This window comes from Perognathus longimembris, chromosome 13, assembly GCF_023159225.1.
Source record: "Perognathus longimembris pacificus isolate PPM17 chromosome 13, ASM2315922v1, whole genome shotgun sequence".
In the NCBI taxonomy this organism is placed as follows: domain Eukaryota; kingdom Metazoa; phylum Chordata; class Mammalia; order Rodentia; family Heteromyidae; genus Perognathus; species Perognathus longimembris.
The window spans coordinates 19,522,862-19,542,672 of record NC_063173.1 but is presented as its reverse complement, the minus strand read 5'-3'; the positions used below and the strand labels follow the sequence as shown (position 1 = coordinate 19,542,672).

The window sequence follows — 19,811 nt, the reverse complement described above, 5'->3', positions numbered from 1 at the left end:
GGTGAGGGTGGCCATCAGACTCCTGGCTTTCAAATTAGGCTGGGGTTCCCTGGGTCATGATGGAGCCCCTCATGCTTGTGGTGCTCAGAAGCTTTAGGGTGCTTGGTACCCACCAGCACCTTTCAGGGAGTTGGATCCCAGTGACTCAGTGGGGCAGGGAGGAAAAAGAGGGTATGTAAGAAACCTTAGTCTCTACCATTCTGTCACTCTCACTGCCCGAGGGTTGCCACATGATCCAAGTGGCATTTTAGACTGCCCCCAGATGAAGCAGCTGGACCAGGTATGCCGCTTCACTCCAGCTCCAAGGGGCCTGGCCCAGATAGGGGTAGTGGGTCTGCAGGTTGCTAGAGGATGACTCACTGGCTCATGCCTCTCCACTGCAGCAATACTGCTGAGCAATTTCCAGAACTGCTTGTCCCACAGTGAGGCTGAGAGGGAATGTGGGCATGGAGGCAGAAGGAGCGGCAGCCTCAGGATCCTGGACTCCAGGGCTAGGGTGGGGGAATTCCAACTGTGTCATGGTCTGTGTATTGGATGAGTCACTGAAACTCACCCAGTGCTGCTCTTCACTGGGTCTAAGGCCTGCTCAGATAAAGAGAACTGGTTGTGTGCTGCTAGCCCAGGCTTGTGACCCTCACTACTCAGGAGTCTGAGATCTCAGGATCTCAGAATCACAGGCTGAAGACAGCTCAGGCAGACAAATCCATGAGACTTTTATGCCCATTTAACCAGCAAAAGGGCCAGAAGTGGACATGTGGCTCCAGGAACAGAGCATCAACCTTGGGCAAAAAAGTCCAAGCAAGAGCTTGAGGCTCTGAGTTCAAGCTCCAGTACCAGCACACACACACACACACACACACACACACACACACACACACACACACACAGAAGGAGGAGGAGGAGGAGGAGGAGGAGGAGGAGGAGGAGGAGGAGGAGGAGGAGGAGGAGGAGGAAGGAGAAGGAGAAGGAGAAGGAGAAGGAGAAGGAGAAGAAGAAGAAGAAGAAGAAGAAGAAGAAGAAGAAGAAGAAGAAGAAGAAGAAGAAGAAGAAGACTGTGTGCTTTGCCTGCAATAGTAAGGATCCCCAAAGTTGAGACCCTGGTCCTCAAATCAAATCATGTTGAGTCTCTGGGCCTCAGTTTCCTCACGTGGGTTCTAAAAACCTTAGAGCTCAGGAATGCTAAAGCCCCTTCTAAGGGAAACTGGGGAATCTTAAACTCCAAAGATTCCAGAGTAGGGGAGGAGACAGAGGTGCATAGGGGGGTCGGAAGCCCTGAAGACGGCTTCCTCTAGTCAGCAGTGGGAATCAGGCCAAGCACAGGTTTTTCTCCCTTGCATCCTGGAGCCATGCTGGAGAAGCGGAATGTAAGGGAGGAGAGGAGCTGGTTTGGAATGAGCCATAGGACTCTTGCCTGCCCTCCCCGCTAGACAACGCGTGACTCACAAGACTGGAATGTTTGTCTCCAGTTCTGGTATTTGCTCGGAGTTGAAGATTGAAAGCTGTTGGACCGTTGCAGACCTGTGGAAGAGAACAGAAAGGCACAGATAAGATGGTGATGGAGGATGCTTAAATGTACGGAATAAAGAGGGGATTTCCCCCTACAGCCTGTCTACCGAAAGTGAGGAGATGAAACATTGTAGTTGACTGAGCCTCTCTTTCCCTAGGAAAAGGTGCACCTCCCTGCCCCCTCCACACTCCATGTTGCATTTATTCACTCATCAAATACTCATAGAGGTCCTGCTTTAAGAAAGGCACTGCTCTCTGTTCAAGAAAGCATGAGACATTATTCTAAGAGGTCACTGGTCAGTAAGAAGCCTCTCATGTATATTCACATGTGCATCTACATGCAAACATACCTGTGTGTACGCTTATACACACACTTACATACATTCACTTACCTGAAAATAGTTCTTTCAAGCCAAAGCCTCACACCAGTGTTCTATAAACATAGTAGAGAAACACTTCCACTGCTCTGGAATCTACAGAAAGTTCTGCCTTCCTTTCCCCTGAAGCCCCTGGACAGACTATCCTCACAGCCCCTCCTGGGCCTGGTTCCAGGGGAGATGCATTCATAGGACACACTGTACTTCCTACAGAAGACCTTCTCCCAGGTGGGCCTTGACTAAATGGTGGGCCTTAGCTGAGCAGAATGAACATTGCACACAGGACAGAATGGGTCTTGGCTATTTGAAGTCTGAGGGTGGCAGCAGGTCTACATGCACCCTGGTTCCCAGGCAGCCTCCTTGACTCTCTCAAGTTCTTCACAGCCAGAGAGAAAGAATGGTCATGATGTGTATGTGAGGAGGCATGGGGGGAAAGAAAGCCATTGGGGTGCTCTGGCTGTGGGGGAATGGCGTTGAGGAGATTTGAACACAGAACTCCCTGAATGCAAGTCCTGGCCAGTGTGTTCTCTGCCTTTGTCTTTCGTCTTTGATTTTCTTTCTTTTTGCCAGTCCTGGGCCTTGGACTCAGGGCCTGAGCACTGTCCCTGGCTTCTCTTTGCTCAAGGCTAGCACTCTGCCACTTGAGCCACAGCGCCACTTCTGGCCATTTTCTGTATATGTGGTGCTGAGGAATTGAACCCAGGGCTTCATGTATATGAGGCAAGCACTCTTGCCACTAGGCCATATCCCCAGCCCTTTGTCTTTGTCTCCGTCTCTGCTTCTACATCTGTCCATCTATCTGTTTCTCTCTCTCCCTCCAAACAGTCTAGATATTCTACTCCCTGCCCTTATGTGCTGTGGTACACAGGTGCCCACTGCTACCTGCAGCTTTCTTTCTCAGGACAAGATCCCTCAGCTCCTCAGCTCCTTGGCTCTTCTCTCTCCTCTACCCCATTTAGAGATGTGTGGTGCCTGCCCTGTCTGGAAGTCCTACAGACCTGCTCTCTTGATCAAGTCCAGGACCCATGAGGATGGATGCAGAGTTTCCCCACTTCTCTGTTGCACAATCGCAATCCACCAAGCACTGCCGGTCTCCAGGCCAAACACGATGCATGAGGAACACATGGGCAGTATTACACATCTGCATCCTACTGACACCTAATGAAGAAATGGCCCCAGGAAAACCAAAGACTGTTTACAGCTCCGATGGCTTCCCCTTGGCTTTTACTTGGGTAGAATGGAGACTATTAAAAATGTCTAAAATCCAAGAAAGCTTTCCCGTCACTGGTGCTGATGGGGTGCACATGTATATGTTTTTACCCCAAGAATGATAGAGTGGGCAGTAATGATTTGATCTAATAGTTCTCAACAGCATATGCTTGGTGTGTGCTTATTGGTTTTGTACTTATTTTATGAGAGCGCTCTTGGAGAGCTAAGTAAAAGGAGTCAAAGGTCAAGCACCCTGCCACATGTTGCGGCCGATCTCACTGTCATTACAAAGTAGTAGCGCCTCCCCTACCCATGCCATTGGATTATCCTGTCATTAAATTATTGCCAGAAAATAAAGTGATAAATACCAATTCTTCTATGCCAGAATAATTTGGAGCCAGAATGCTCTGCTAAATCTAATTGGTTTTTGTCCATGAATGCAACGCTTTCAAACCTCCCTCCTCTCCCATTTAGTTGCCCTGTCTAGGATATCAGCTAATTTATCCTCCAAGAAGCCGCCATGCTATAATGCCCACAGAGTGAGACATGTCCACCTGTTTCAGAGAATCTGGATGCCTTCACTGAATGCTGACACTGGGCCCCAGTCTAGATCCCTAGATTCTGATTCTGCAGTGGTGGGGTCTGAGGTGTCTTTTAAACAGGATTTATGAAAACCACCACATAAAATTGCCATGGTTAGCTAGCTGGTGCCAGTTGCTCACACCCGTAATCTTATCTACTCAGGAGGTTGAGATCTGAGGATTACAGTTTGAAGCTAGCTGGAGCAGAATAGTCCTTGTGAGGCTCTTATCTCCAATTAGCCACTCAAAAGCTGGAAGTAGAGCTGTGGCTCAAAGTGATAGAGCTCTAGCTTTGAGCAAAAGAGCTCGGGGACAGTGTCCAGGCTCCAAGTTCAAGCCCTACAATAACAAAAAAGATATTGCCATGGTTTAGCTTTTTAATATCCTCCAAAGGCTTAGATGTCTGACTCGTCTTCTTTTTGCTTCCCAACTGCCATGAGGTGAGCAGTTTCCTCTGCCAAGTGCTTCTGCTATGACGCGTTGTCTCACCATAGGCAATGGGACCAACTATAAACTGAAACCATAGCCAAAGTAAACCTTTATTCCTTGCAAATTGTTTGTCTCAGGCATTTTTGTCACAATGACAGAATGCTCAATGTGGGTTATTTTTGGGGGGATGTTCTATGGTGTCTGGAATGTTGTAAATTCTATTTCACACCCTCATATTGGACAGGCTCTATGTTAAAGAAATATGAAGATGTGAAAGGCTCCTTGACATGCCAAGTGGTCCTCAAAAACACTTGTCAAATGGTGGTAAACTGTACATAAGATAAAGATATAATTTAAACCATTTTCATATTTGCCAGTGTATTATAAAAGAATATACCAGGATGGGGAAGGGGCACCTCACTGGCTTTCCTCTATTGGCTATTGTGAGCAATGTTGCTATGGTCATGGTACTGAGGTTTGAACTCAGGGCCTTGCACTTGCTAGGGAGGGGAGGCTATACCCCTTGAACCACATGGATAGCCCAAACCAGGAATTTTACACTCTTAAGGTAATATGCCTCTCAATGATCAAAACCATGGTCGATGAAGACTAAATCAACAAAGGATTGTATGAAAGTCATGTCTATTCACTTCTCTGGATGCTCTATATTTTATTCTAGAATTAGGCTAGACTATTATAAAAACAACAACAACAAAATGCTTTGGCCAACATTCTTTTGTTTCTCAAGCACCTGTGACTGTCAGGTGTGTGCCATGCCCTTTCCTGCCAGCAGAGGGGGCTATAAGAACTAGCCTTGGGGAAACTGAGTTTTCCGAGAAGCCATTGTTTAAGACCTTATCTAATACATCTCTCTTATCTACTTAATGTGAGCTAGGAACATTCTACAGAGTTAATCATTAAGTTGTGCCTGCTCTGAGACCTGCTACAAAACAATTCGTTTTTAGCTCTTGAACTACCTGAATTTTCTTCCTAACAGTGGCTGTTCAGAACTAGAGCTTGCCTCTCTCCTAAACTAGCTTTGTGTATCTTGATTCTGAGGCTTCAGCTTTTATAAATACAGGCAGGTAATTTCTGTTTTATATCTTCCTAAAGAAATATTCTGATGGAGGAGAGGGAGAGAAGAAATGGAGGGAAAGGATCCAAGGAAGGAAGATTTGGTATCTACAAAAGAAAGGTTGGATCTCTGGGGGATGGAAGGTATCTCATGTGCTAGGGGTAACTAGAGGCAGGCTGAATGCCCTGGGTACTAGCTAGTATAATGTTCACTGCCTATGCTGAGCTTCTCTAGATAGCCCTACAAATAGTAATTAAAATGTATTTTGATGACAATTGCCATTTAACAAGAAGGCCCACATAGAAGGGCACATTCCAAGATTTCAGGATTTAGAAATAAATATCAGTTTGAGTTCTTTCCAGTCTCATTCCTGGTCTTGGGAAACCATTGATGGTTAAGGGGGCCTGGTGGAGATTCTACCTTTGGCCACCAGAGGGCAGTGCAGGACAAATTGAGCACCCGCTCTCACAGGGCAGCGAAGGCCACTGGTCCTTAAGGTGGCAAGTTTCTGTTACCTTGCTTCTTCCCAGGCTCTCTCGGAGTCACTCACAAGTCAGACGACTTGGTCACAAGTTGTTGATGGAATTAAAACTATTCTATACTGCCTTTACTAAAATAATCTGAGCTGCTAAAGACAAATCCTCCTAAGTAGGTCTGTGTTTAGGGGATGGAGTCACTGGGCACTGGGCCACAGGGTTCATTCACCATGGGCCCTTGGGACAGGCCACCATTTGTTTTTTCTCACTCCCCCAATGGCTTCATGCTGCTGATCTTGGGAATATGCTCAGTGTGAGTGCTTACATTGCTGTGCACATACTGTGCACCCCAGGATCCCTCCATACCAGCAATGCTTTCTGAAGCATGTGCCCGGGTAGACTGAGGAGGCTGGGCAGCCCAGGGCTGCAGGCCGTCCAGCAGCAGCCAGACCCCTCGGGGATGATGGGGTGCTGGAGGGGCCTCTGAGGCGATGTCAGCACAGGAGGCAGGAGGAGGGAGGCTGCCTTCAGCATGAGGGATCTGGGGTCCCCGGATCTCCGCAGGCCTGTGCTACCCAACAGCTGACCACACTGTTCTGTTGGCCTCCCTTGGGGCCCCAGAGGTTCATGGAGAAGGATGCCAGGCCTGGGTCCTGACCCCCAATGAGACTGAACACTTCACTTTCCATGGGTTCCGGCCTTGCCTCTGAGCCTGGCGGTAAGCTCTTGGTCACCGGGCTTCTGCAAGAGGAAGCTGACCCAGGATAACACACAGTGGACCTTCTACTCACCATGCGCCGCACGTGGCTCCTCAGGGCACTGCGGGGACGCGGTCCTGGTCAGAGGCTCTCTCAGGGAGACGTGCCGGGTTACTGGCGTTGGTGGAAGTGGGGATTCTGGCTGCGGGGGTCTCTTTGCACTGGGCTCCTTGCTGTTCTCCCAGTCAGACTCTGTGTCAGAGCTGATAGGAGGAAGGAGGGAGAGGATGAGCCAGTAGGCTGGACTCACCCCAGCATGCACCCACATTGCCTGGCCTACCCTAACTCTTGCTAATCCACAGGCAACCCCAGTGACTTCATTACCTTAATGTTTAGGCCCAGCCTTGGACTTTTCTCTGGGCTCAGTTATGTCCTCCTAAATTGCCTTGTTGAAGTGCTAGCCCTCTGCACATCAGAGTGTGTAGCCACATTTAAGCATCTACCCAGAAGTGGGTTTGTGATGCAAGTATGACCAACTGGAAGCTTCCCTGAGACCCTGGCCTATGGCTGTTAATTCATGACATGAGCACAGGCCTTCGGCAGCCAGGAGGCCTGCGTGGGAACTGTCCTGCCTAATTGAGGCCTGATGACGGCAAGGCCGTGGCCTCAGGTGGGTACCTTTCCTTCTTGGAGCCTGGCTTGCCATCTTAGTGACTTCAAGAGAGCACTTCTCACAGAGATTGGTGCATCAGACTTGGGATTTGCCAAGCTGCATATTCTTGTGCATTTTGCAACAAGTCCCTGAGTAATGGAGACTTTTGAACTAGCTGTTTGTGACCACTGTCTCCATTTTCTCCCACCCTTTCTCTGTTTATTCTATTGATTGCACCCCTACCTCAGCCTCTGACAGCCTTCCTTCAGGGGCTCCCACAGGCTAGGTCAGTGATGCGACCAGTGAGCCACACTGCCAGAGCCCCAAGTAACCTTCTGTCTTTCTCCTCCACCCTGTGTACCCACACATCCATCTTTGGCTCCCTCAGGCACACTCCCACGGAGGCCTATGCCCTAGCTACTGTCTCTCTCTGGATTCCCTTTGTCCCTCCACTGTCCCTTGTCACCCCAGTCTCAGCTTCATTGTCACCTCCTCAGAGTGGCCATGATAGGTTGTCTGCAAAAGCGGCTGTTGCTGTTCCCCTGAGGTCTCTACCTCTTTGAGTTTGTCCCATAAAGGACGGAGCATACTTCCTGTTCTTCGCTGTGTGCAAGTGGTGGCCAGACACAATGGGAAGGGCTTAGCTGAGTCTCCAGAGACCTTGTGAGGCTCCTGCCTTACAAGCCCAATGGCCCTCAGACACCCCAGCTGACAGTGAGCTAGGATCCAGATGGAGGACTGAGCTGGGTGAACCCCACAGCCACGGCTTCCCAGTGGGGCCTGCTCAGCACCAGACCCACCCTCAGGGTGCAACGAATGGGGTGAACTCACTCACTGTGGGGCTAGCTTGGCTCTCAGCCCTATTGGGGGCTTCGATAGCTGACTCAGAGGCCTTTCCACTCCCCGTGTAAGGCAGCTGACCTGTCACTCCAACAGCGCTTCACCTTAGTGCTCTACCTAGCATGCATGTGCTGTTTTCTTGTGAAACATTTCCTTGTTCACTGGCTGTTTGCCTAACTCGATGAAAGGCATGGCAGTTATGACCTTGTCTGTGTGGGTCACTGCTGTATACTCTGTAGTAATGGCAATCCATGCTTGTTGATTGACTTCCTGAACTTGGCATACCTGGAGGAAGCTGGGACTCTGCATTTCTATCAGCCATTTGGGGTGGGGATTGGATTCAGGGTGAGAGTGTTACACTCCCGAGTACTGGTCAGCACTTGAGTCTCATTTCCCAGGCTCCTCCTGGTGTCCCCATCTCACCCTGGGACGGTCCACACCCATCTCCACCCCTCACCGCAGCCTGCAAGACCCATTGCCTCCTGGGAGAAGACAGGAGAGCCAGGGCCTTTCCCTCCTCTGAGAAAAGCACAACTGCCAAGCCTTAGAGGGCTTCCCGTGTGCCCTAGGCATCGTTCTGCACACTTAACATATACCGATTCCGTGGGCACACTAGGATAGCACCCCTCCCCTTTTGCAGTTGTATCCAGCAAAGATAAGATCTCAAATCCTTCCCTCACCCCCAACCTGATGCTTCCCCCAGCCTGGGCATACCTGCTGTCCTCGCTGGTGACCAGGACCCGCACGGCCAGCAAGTCCTGCCCGGCTGCATCCTCCCCGGGGCTGATCCTCACTGAGGTCCACTCGGAGGGTGGTGGGGAAGTGGCTTCACCGGGCACGTGGCTGGGCTGGGGCCTGGGGATGCTCTTCGGCTTCTTGGGGGAAGTGGGCTCATCTGCTGAGAGAATAGGGTCTAGAGAGACGATGGAACCAATGGCCCCCAGGGTGCCACCTCTTTGCTGTTCCCTTGCCCTGCTTGCTCTTGCATCTCTCATTCCCCCAAACCCTTGCGTGTGTGGGGCTCCTGGCAAGGCGTTAGCTGAACGTTGAATGTCGCCTTCTTAGCGAACGGTTCCCCTGCTCTTCCTGCAAGGAACCATGTCTGTACATTCAACATGCCATCTCTTTATTTGGACCCATTGTGCATCTCACCTTCAAGTAAGCAAAGCCATTTCCTTTTTTAGTTTATTTACTCTCTCCCTCTCCTCCTAGGACTAGAACATGAGCAGTGACTTTTCCCCCCTTTCCTTCAATTATAGAAATATTCGTAGTAAACGGTCAATACTCAATTAATGCCTGTTGAGTGGGCAAATGAATACATGAATCCAGCTCCATTCTGGCCTTTCTCACGGTGAAGCAGATATCCATTTTTCTCTCTATGGTAAGAATCTGGCTCCTTCTCACCCCAAGTAAGGGTCCTCATCTCCCCTCTTTCCTGTGTTCTTCATTTCGCCAACTGGTTTTCTAATCAGTATTTAAATATACTGTTTGAAGAGCCCCCTTTAACCCCTATCCAGCCTATCCAGTCTTCTTCACAGCCAATCCCGGAATACTCCACTGCTAAAGACCTTTTCTTTTATCTCTCTCATTTTTTTTTTTTTTTTTTTTTTTTTGCCAGTCCTGGGCCTTGGACTCAGGGCCTGAGCACTGTCCCTGGCTTCTTCCCGCTCAAGGCTAGCACTCTGCCGCTTGAGCCACAGCACCGCTTCTGGCCGTTTTCTGTATATGTGGTGCTTGGGAATCGAACCTAGGGCCTCGTGTATCCGAGGCAGGCACTCTTGCCACTAGGCCATATCCCCAGCCCTTCTTTTATCTCTTTTATGATCCCCTAAAACCCAGAACCTGTGTGTTGCTGATTCACGGGGCTTTGGGGTCCTTTTACAATCCTTGATCCCTGACTCCTTCCTGCTCCAAGGGACTCTCTCTTCCTCTCTCTGATGCTCCCTCTCAGCCGTCCTGTCTTCACGCCTCCCCTGGAGCCCACTCCGCTCTTTACCTCATCTATTCTTTCTGGGAGAGTCTACTGATTCCCTAACTGTATTGTTCACTGTGAGGACAGCTCGGCCAAGTCTGATTCTGATGTAACATCCCTCAAGTTTTAAAATAGTTTAAGATCAAACAAAGCACATCTGCAGACAGACTCAACTGGTGGGCTGTGAATTTGTAACCCCTGGTGTTTGTGTGAACTTGCTTGTGTGCACATGTCTACACTTCTGTGTTAGCAGGACTGTGAATGGGAGGATGTTTGAAGAATATTCTGGGTCCCTTGCTGTTGTTGTTGGTGGCAATAAGAGCAGTGATAGTTTACTTTTAGTGAGTGCTAATATATACCAAGAATTTGAGCATTCTTTCCATGCTAAGTCTACTCAATGGGGAAAACATTGTTGTTACTCCCATTTTCCTGCGGAGAAAACAAAACTATGGCGAGATTAAGACAACAGTGCTGGGAGCTCACATCTGTAACCCTAGTTACTCAGAAGGCTGAGATCTGAGGGTGTGGTTCAAAGCCAGCTTAGGCAAGAAAGTCTGTGAGACTCTTAAGTCCAATTAACCACCAGAAAACTGGAAATGGAGCTGTGGCTCAAAGTAGTAGAATGCGAGCCTTGAGCAAAAGAGCCCAGGATAGTGCCCAGGTCATGAGTTCTACAACCAACCAAAACAAATAAAAAAGAAAAGAAAAGGCATCAGCATACAATATATAGTCCCTCAGAGAACAAGGAGCAGTATGTATGTCTGTAAGCAAGTAAGAACCATGAGTTTGGGCTAGGAGTTCTTCACTCTTTCCCTGTAACAATCACTCTGTCCTGTGATGCTATAGCCCTCACGAATAGAGCAAGGTGGGGTACACATCCTCCCAGCCTATTAACAAAACACGACTGCTAGAATTGCTTCAGGCCAGTTGAAGTTCATAGTTGTGAGGTGAGCAGAGGATTAAGTGGACTTCCTGGCTTGGTGGGTCCCTCACGGTCCTGCATGGGTTATCATAAAGAATGGTCTAGATGGATGCTGACCCTTCAGCATGGATCCTAGGTTGAGGGTGCACAAAACAAACCAGTGTATGGCCTAGGGAGCCAAGGCCACCCTTGCAGCCTGTAGCAGAGCCACCCAGCCAGATCTGACCCTGTATCTTGGTGCATGTGTGTTGGTTTGCGCCCGAGAGCCATGTGCTCAATGCTTGTGTATCCAAGTGCTACTGTGCCGTCCCCTGTTCCCGGCCGTTGCTGTGGATTGGGAGGTGAACCAGTGAATCGGCCTTTTGCCCTCCATCCCTGCCGCCATCCTTCTGCCCCATAAGGGAGATAAGACACTTCATAGGCTCTACATTTTATACTAAGCACCTGTTTGTGATGCAGGGAAGGTGTGGGAGGGAGGACACCTATGACTCTCGGATCAAAGGGGCTGTTTTAATTGGGTTTGAGGATGGACAGAATTTGATAATAAGAAACAGAGAGGCGATGACCCAAGAAGCAGCTTGGGGAACAAATGCAAGCCAGGAAATGAAATAAAGTTTGTCTGCTTTGGGAACCAAAATTAAGTCCATGTGATTGAGGGTAAGATCACTCTGAGGCAGAGTACAAGATAGAAGGAGGTTTGAGGGTACCAGGAAGAGTACAGAGTGATGGAGAGACCAGGGCAGCCTGGAGCCCAGGGTGACCACAGGTAGTGTTTGAGGTGAGCTGAGCCATGCTATGGTGGCTCCCAACTGAACGTGCAGGGCCACCTGGGACCTACTTCTGTCTCTCTTCCAAAGTGTTTGGATTTGGGGGCAGGGATGAGTGATGCAGCAGAGAAGAGCCCTGCTGCGCCCTGGGCTCTGGGAGGGGCGAAGGGCACCAATGACTGCTGCTCTCTCCGTTTTATGGGGCAGGAACCATGTCCTATCAGCAGGGCCTAGACACGAGTGGAGGGGACACGGCAGGGACTATGGACAAGAAACTTCTGCTTTCTCTGGACCCTCCCACCCCCATGCCAGCTGGTTGAGGCAGCAGCCCCAAAGAAAAGCATGGCCTTCTGTATGTTCTGCCCCCTGATGCTTGGCTCAGGCTACTGCTGCTCTCTGGGGCTACTCTAGTAGGAAACTTCTCCAGTTAAGATTCTGCATCCAGACACCCCTTTTCTTTTCATTCCCTGGAGGGGTCTTTCCCTATGTATATGCTGCTGTGGGAAGACATGGGGGGCTGGAAAAGTTACAGAGAAGAACCAATGACAAGGATAGCAGCAGCTCATTACTGAGTGCGCATGCCTCCCAGCACGAATGCCCTCATTGCTGTCATCCCAGCCTCCATAAAAGGACAGCAATACTCTTACGCCAGGGGAAGAAAATGGACCTGGAGAGTGTGTGGCAGTATCTGTGGCCTGCCTCAAGGTCAGGGACCTGTGGATGCCCATCTGTACCACGTGTCCACGCAGCCACCCTCTTACTTCCTCCCCCAGGCCAGGCACTCTGAATTTTGGACTCTGCTCGAAGTGATTGGTGCCCAGAGAGCATTCTGGGGGTACCAGGAGGGTGGGAGTGAGCAGGTTCTCCATCTCCCAGCGTGGTGCCTGGGCTCCTGGTGGGAAGCAGGTCTACTTAGTATCCAGCACCTCACTCCTCTTCGGTACTCTGGCCAGATGCCTGTTCCCTGGTGACAGTGGGCACTTTAGGAATTCTAGCTGTAGTGTCATTCTCAGCTTAAGCTTGGGAAAGGCAGAGCAAACGGCATCCAGGGAAATGTCTCTCCTCACACGCCATCCACAGTGGCTAAATTCAAAGACCCTTCACTGGTCAGGCCCCAGCAGGGTTGGAGAGGACCTATGCTACTCTAGTTAAAGGTGATACTGTTTTCTTCCCAGGTTGGAGACTCTTCCACTTGCCTCAGAACCCAGAGAGACAAGAAAGCAACAAGTCCTCTCACAAATTCTTATCAACTTCATTTTGTAAGAAGGGAAACTGAGGTCCAGAGGACTCATCTAAATTCCTAATTGCTATAGTCACTTCTGGCTCTGGTCTTAGAGACAAAGTCCCCATGTTGTCTCATTATCTTGCTCTCTCTGTGGACAAAGCTGAGAAAGAAAGCTGGGGAACGAAGTGTGTCAAGGTCTAGCTAGGAAAATGGAACTCAAGCCAGAGTTCAACAGAGGAAAGTCAAGGCAGGCACAGAGCCACGATGGCCTTGGAAGCAATGGACACTGATTGCTGAGATGATCCAGATAGGAGCCACCACGGAAGTTACTGGCAAGTAGGACCAGGGGATGGGCTGGGCCACCAGAGCCTAGAAGACAAGACTGCTGCTGTGCAGGAAGACGAGGGGAGGATTCTGGCTTCTAGATTTCAACTCCCATCTCCCACTGCTGTGTCTAATGGTCAAACCTAATCAGAAGCCTATCACAAAGGACCCTGGGAAATGTAGTTTTCAGGGATTATACTTTTCCATTGGTGAGCAGAGCAGGGGAAAGGAGGGGAGTGTATTTGAGCACAAATAGGTAGGTAGATGTCTTGGATACTACTGGTGGACTGTAATGAGTAAAGGGACAAACAGGTGCCCATTAGGACAAGGGAGGGCCCTGGGAAAGGACCTGAGTGGACAGTCCTTTCCACTGCCAGGGGATGTCACAACTGCTCAAGGAGGAAGATGTGTCCATGGTAGTACCAAAGTCCTTTGCAGGCATGGTCCTTTAAAAATAAAGTATCTTGTGTCAAAGACAGAACTGCTGACATCCTGAGGCTTCTGTGAGTGACACACTAATGGGGATGAAGCATCCAGGGTTGTTTAGGGCAGAAATTCATTGATGGGTAGTGCTGGGTCTCTGGGCTATCATCTAACCCCGAGGGCCCAAGGTCCTGCCTTGCTGAGCCCTTGCTGGGCATCCCAGACCCAGGGACTGAGCCTGTGTGTGGTATAGACTCACAGGGACATCTCTGCTGTCCCCAAACTAGAGCAGGAGACGGCATTACTCAGAAATCCTTCTTGGCCCCAGCAACTACCCTAGTATTAGGACCAAGATCAGACTAGATGCAAATCAGAAGGAAACCATATGTTTGGCAGACATGGGAGTGGCCTGGGCTCAGGCCTCTCCCTTTATCAGCATGTTCATGCCCTAGAGCCTTTACCCTGGACCCCAGGCAAGCGAGCAGGGAAATGCAGGCATTTGTAGCCTCAGAGCAGGCTCCCTCTGAGTACCAGGGCCCTTCCCTAGGGGGAGAGCAGGGACTCACACAGCATCTTCCTCAGCTCTGTGGACTCCACAGCAAGGAAGCTAGATTGCTTTGCTCATGGGTACAGGTTGCAGGCTGTGGTTCTTAGACCTTGGATGCCCGTATTTCCTGCCCTGTCCCCTGCCACCAAGAGGCTTGAGGACTGGCCATGTCTTTCCCTACTCGCCAAGGCAGCACCTGTTCTCAGGGGTTTCTTACAGCTCCCTCAGAACAGTAGGGGTGGTAGGCAGTGCCAGCGGCCTCTGATGGAATCATCATAGCTAGAAATTGCGCCTAGGCCTGGTTGAGTCTGACCTGGATTGGGATGAGGAGAGGAGCCCTGATTAGCCTGCACATAGGCTCCTCATCCTTGAGGAGCTGGCTCTCTTATCTGGTGTGAGTCTTCTGCTAGGTAGGTGGCTTTACTTGGTGTTGGCTCCATTTGCAGGATGGCTTGGCTCAGAGGGCCAAAGTTAAGTTGAGCCACCTGCATGCGTGCTGAGTATGAGGAGGTGGGAAGTGGCAGCCAGCCTCACCCCCAGTCCAGGTTGTTAGGGAAGAGCAGTTTTATACTGCCTCTTGTCTCAACCTGTCACCTAGATTCTTAGGTCAGGATATCAGAAAGGGTGGTCAGTGAGGAGGTGGGAAAGAATGTTCTATGGCCTACTGGAACTGCTCTCTGCTGCCGCCTTCAGGCCAGTCCTGGGAGGGCTGACTGGAGCCCACCTGTCTCTGTGCAAACTAGGCTCTGCGGAGGCATACATGGGAGGATGATGGCCCTCAAAAGCCAAAATGAAGCAAAGTCAAGAGTCTGTAGAGGTGGCAGGGTATGTAGAGGTGGCAGGGTATACAACATCAACCTTGGTTGCTTCAAGTCTTTCTCCTGAACTACCCCTGCATACCTACAAGACCCCCTCCAACCCAAGCATGCTCTATCCACTTTAAGGTCCAGGCTACCGCATTTAATCCACAGGGCCCCACGATATGATCTACTAGTAAGGACTGTAAATATTCAAAAAGACAAAGACTCACAGGCACATCTGCCCTCATGAAGCTTCTGTTTTGCACCAAGGAACACATAAATCAGCAACAGACTAATAGGCTGGTAAATGTAAGAATTGTACAACATGGCTGACACCAATAAATGCCATGAAAAAACTGGCTGGTAAGACTAAGGTAGGAGGAAGGCTGAGGAGTGAAGGTTGCATCATTACAAGTAGACTTTCCTGGAAGGCAATATGTGAATGGAAAGAAAGGACAGAGTGCCAGGTGCCTGTAGCTCACGCCTGTAATCCTAGCTACTAAGTAGGCTGAGATCTGAGGATCATGGTTCAAAGGCAGCCTGGGCAGAAAACTCTGTGAGACTCTTATTTCCAATTAACCATAAAAAGCTGGGAGTGGAGCTATGGCCCAGTGGCAGAGTGCTAGCCTTGAGCACAAAAGCTCAGGGAGAGTGCCCAGGCCCAGAGTTCAAGTCCTTGAACTGGCAAAATTTTAAAAAAAGGAGAAAAGAAGGAAGGAAGGAAGGAGCTAGCAATATGAATTCTGGGAAGGGTATTCTTTGCAGATGGCACAGCCTGTGTAAAGGCTCTAAGGTATAGTATATCTGGTGTATGAGGGACACCAGATGTAAGAGAGAAGAGAGGTCAGAGTGCATGGGCCAGGCTGTGCAGACAGAGGACCTTTTGAATCCCCTATATACCTTGGAATTACAGCTGAATAAGGTGGAGAGCTTGTGGAGAGTTCTGGGAAGAGGAGTAACTTTGACTTAAAGGATCATTAAAGCGGGGTGTTGAAAATAGTCTACAGGGCAAATGTAGAGACGTGGAGGCCACTGCACAATCACCTAGCAAGGGAGAACAGTGGCCAGGAAGTCCAGGAAGTGTGGAGGTGGTGAGAACTGGACAGATGCCAGATGCTCTTGAAATTGGCTGATAGAGTGGGGATGGGTCAAAAGAAAGCAGGATTAAGAATGGGTTCAAGGCCTTGGGGATGATTGTAATTGCTGTTTCCAGCAACAGGAAAGGGCAAGGGTGGAGAATGTTATGGAGGGAAATCAAGGCTGGAAAGTACCTCTGAGCTGGACATGCCCAGGTGGAGGTGGTGGGTATGCAGCTGGAAGCAGAGTCAGGGCCTGCACTTAGCTGAGACGTAGGCACTCCCTAAACAAAGTCATGTTCTACTGGCAGTGATGGGAGGAAAGGAGTCCCCAGAGCTGAGGCCTAGGTCTGAGGAGAGGTGGCTAACTACTTTCAAGAGGGCTGGAGAATCAAAGACCAAGAGAGGAGATGGCACTGCCATCCTATTGGGCATTCTGAGCCCTAGCTGACCTAGAGTATATGAACAAAGTCTCTCACAAGGCATTCCTCTGCAAAGGAAGGAAGTGTGATCTGGAATGTGGCAAAGCATTCTGTGCCCCAGCATGCTCTGGTGTCATCCTCATAAAACCCTACACTGGAGTCTTTGTTAGCCCCAGTGTATAGAGAGGAATTGTCACATGCCACTGCATGAGAAGAAAGTGCCAGAGGACAGAGCCAGGAGTCAAAGTCTAGGGTTCTCACCACATAGTGAAGTCCCCTTAGAGCAGGCACCTGGTCTGGTCCTGAGCCCTGCCCCCCCCCCCCCCCCCCCCGGTCTGGTCCTGAGCCCTGCCCCCCCCCCCCCCCCACCGTGCCTCTGCCTCTTCATAGTTGATGTCGTTGATGTCGCTGTGGACTTGCCTGCTTGGTATTAGTGAGCTGCTCTCATAGACTCTTCCTTAACACCCTTTCTGACCTCAAGGGTGTTATAAGGAGGTGAAACTAATGAGGAACGGCAAGTTAAGAGCTTGGCCCAATGCCCAGCACACAGAAAAAGCTGTACATGTAGCAGCTGGCTCCAGGATAGGGAAGGAAGCAGAAACTGCTTTCACTTATTGACGGAATTTTTGGTTAAAGCTGTAAAAAGAAACAGAGAACAGCCCACCCATTCTGCATGACCTATTTACTCTACTTAATATGCAACTTCATAGAAATTTATTTCTTCTATTGGATTATTTACTTCGCATAAATTCCCTATGGTAGGATTACTGAGCCAAGAGGTCAGAGCCCTTTTCTGGATCTTCGTTACTGTTGCCATTCTGCTTTCCAGAAAAAGGTTCCCTTGGTGGACATTGTACTCAGTACTAAGCTCATGTATTTTAATATGTGTGTGTGTGTGTGTGTGTGTGTGTGTGTGTGTGTGTGTGTGTGTGTGTGTGTGTGTGTTGGTACTGGGGCTTCAACTCAGGGCCTCATGCTATCTCTTGATTTTTTTTTGCCAAAGGCTAGTAGTCTGCCACTTGAGCCACACCTCCACTTCCAGCCTTGGTTTTTAATTTTTTTTTTTAATTTTTTGCTAATTGGAAATAAGAGTATCATGATCCTAGCAGAAGAGCACAGTAGCTTATTAGCTAAGTACATATGAACACATAAGATGATGCTAAGGGAAATGAACTCCAAGTTATGGAAATAAGTGGTTTACCATTGTTGTTGTTATTTTCAATGTATCATGTGAAATTATGCCTTTTTCTTCCCCATGGTTTTACTCCTGATGTCACTGTAACTGATTTTTGGTACCCTGGATATTATATATATGTATATATGTTTATCAGAAGTAGGGAAGGGTAGGGGAAATTCAAAATGGAGCGACAAAGGGTAAAAGGGGAACCAGTGCAACAGCAATATTTACAAGACAATATGCTGTAAACCAACAGTACAACTTGGGGTGGGGGGAGGGAAGGGAGGAAGGTAGGAGAGAAATGAGGGAGGAGGTAACAAGTTAGATAGTACTCACTGTCTTATGTATGAAACTGTAACCCACTGTACATCACTTTGACGACAACAAATAAATAAATAAGTAAAAAGAAGGAGAAAAAAGAGTTATTATGGACTTTTCTGCCCAGGCTGGCTTTGATCCTCAATCTCAACTTCCTGAGTATGTGAATTACAGATGTGAACTACCAGCACCTAGATGATTCTTTCTCTTTTTTCTTTCTTTTTCTCTCTCTTTCTCCTTCCTTCCTTCCTTCCTTCCTTCCTTCCTTCCTTCCTTCCTTCCTTCCTTCCCTCCCTCCATCTTTTTCCCCCCTCCCTCCCTTCTTACAATTGATTTCATGAGTTTCTTCTCCCAATTCAATGGGTCCTGTATAATTAATTTGCATTCTTTTGAAAGCCCTTTCTGCTCAAAGCTAGCACTCTACCACTTGAACCATAGTTCCACTTCTGGCTTTTTGTGGTTAATTGGAGATAAGGGTCTCTTGAACTACCTGGGTTGGTGTTGAATTGTGATCCTGAGATCTCAGCCTCCTGAATAGCTAAGCTTACAGATGTGAGCCATTGGTGCCCAGCAGGAAGAACATTTTTGTAAATTCTTCCCTTCTAGTGTTTGCTTTTTAAATTAGCCTAAGTGGGAATTACTTGTTTACTATCTTTGACCATTTAGCATTGGGTCATTGCTCAATGAGTATTAACTAATTACTTGTACTGTGGGAGCAGACTAAGAACACCTGCTTTAAATGTACTTTAAAAACACCACAGCAATGAACTTCCTTGTTATCATATTTAATCAAAAAATTTCCCCATCTGATTAATATTTTAATTATTTTTAAAATGTGTGCAATCAGATTTGCCTCCTGTTTTACACACACACACACACACACACACACACATTATAAAACTAAGAGAATTTCTCTAAGTTATAAGACTTAAGAGAATTATCACCTCATGATTTTAACCATATTTAATTCAACTATATATATGTTTGTGGGGTTAAGAACTTCTTTTTAATTCTATTATTTTACTTCTAAAATGTGAAGTATTTAATTTAGGGTTTCTGGATTAAATATTTTACCAGACATTATTTAGGTAAAATTTAATAGCCAAACCAAAGCAAACTGAACCACCAGAACTATCACTACCACCACAATAAAAAATCCACCAAAATCCGTAAGCAGATATGGGAGTGTTAACTTGAAGAGTTAATGGAACTCCTATTTCTGAAGACTCTTCAGAGACTCCCTGGAGACCTCATGCTAATGAATCCAGTGAGTCTCTGAGGTTTGGGAGGACTGAAAAGATTGGTATAAAACATTTCTTAAGCTTTGTAACTATGGACTCCTTTATTCATGAAGCACCTCTTGGAGTGCCAATCTCTGGAAGCCATTGTTTTAACTCAATTTAAAGCAAAAATCAGACCATAAGCCCCATAGACCTTCATTCTCTGCTGCAATTCTAGCATCTGTAGATGTGCAGTAAATACAAACTGATTGAATGAATGAGCATGGGAACAATCAACAGGTAAGACAAGCAGATCTTGTTCAACAATACTATGACATCTTTGTGTGGTTCCTTTCTAGAGCCCTAGGACCTAGAATAATGCTTAGGATGTCTTGTTGACTAGAGAAATAAAAGGAATGAGCCTCTTGCTCAACCCACCACCTTACGTCTTCCTGAGCTCTTTCCTGAATAGAAGGGAAAGAGTAACAGGGCCCTTCATCATCACTGAAGGTAGTTCTGAAAGCAACTCCAAGCACTAATCTTGAGCAGGAGACCAGGGCTCCAGAATTGCCCCTTTGGAGGTACTAGGCCCTCATCCAGTTCATAGGTGGCACCATAAATTCAGTTACATTAGGCCTGCCAATATTAAGCCTTCCTCCCTGAAGACACTGTTTCAGCATTGTCTAAACTAGCTGAGCAAGACTTTAATCCCCCACTGCACAGAGTGTGCTATGGATCCTGTAAACAGAATTTCATAGCACAAGGTGCTAAATGA

The 19,811-nt window shown here is 48.3% G+C and overlaps 1 protein-coding gene across 4 annotated transcripts in view; it reads right to left on the bottom strand.

The window, feature by feature from the left end:
• The window catches only part of Mical2 (microtubule associated monooxygenase, calponin and LIM domain containing 2), a 190,002-nt gene that overhangs the window by 43,789 nt on the left and 126,402 nt on the right, over positions 1-19,811 (bottom strand). For 3 of the 4 annotated variants that reach the window (XM_048359417.1, XM_048359415.1, XM_048359418.1), the window contains 3 exons: positions 8,558-8,738; positions 6,445-6,614; positions 1,444-1,518 (listed from right to left, as the gene is read on the bottom strand). In XM_048359417.1, coding sequence (XP_048215374.1) covers positions 1,444-1,518; positions 6,445-6,614; positions 8,558-8,738 — 426 coding nt within the window. Of the gene's footprint in view, positions 1-1,443; positions 1,519-6,444; positions 6,615-8,557; positions 8,742-19,811 lie in introns of all 4 variants that reach the window. The other variant, XM_048359414.1, reaches the window with a different exon arrangement.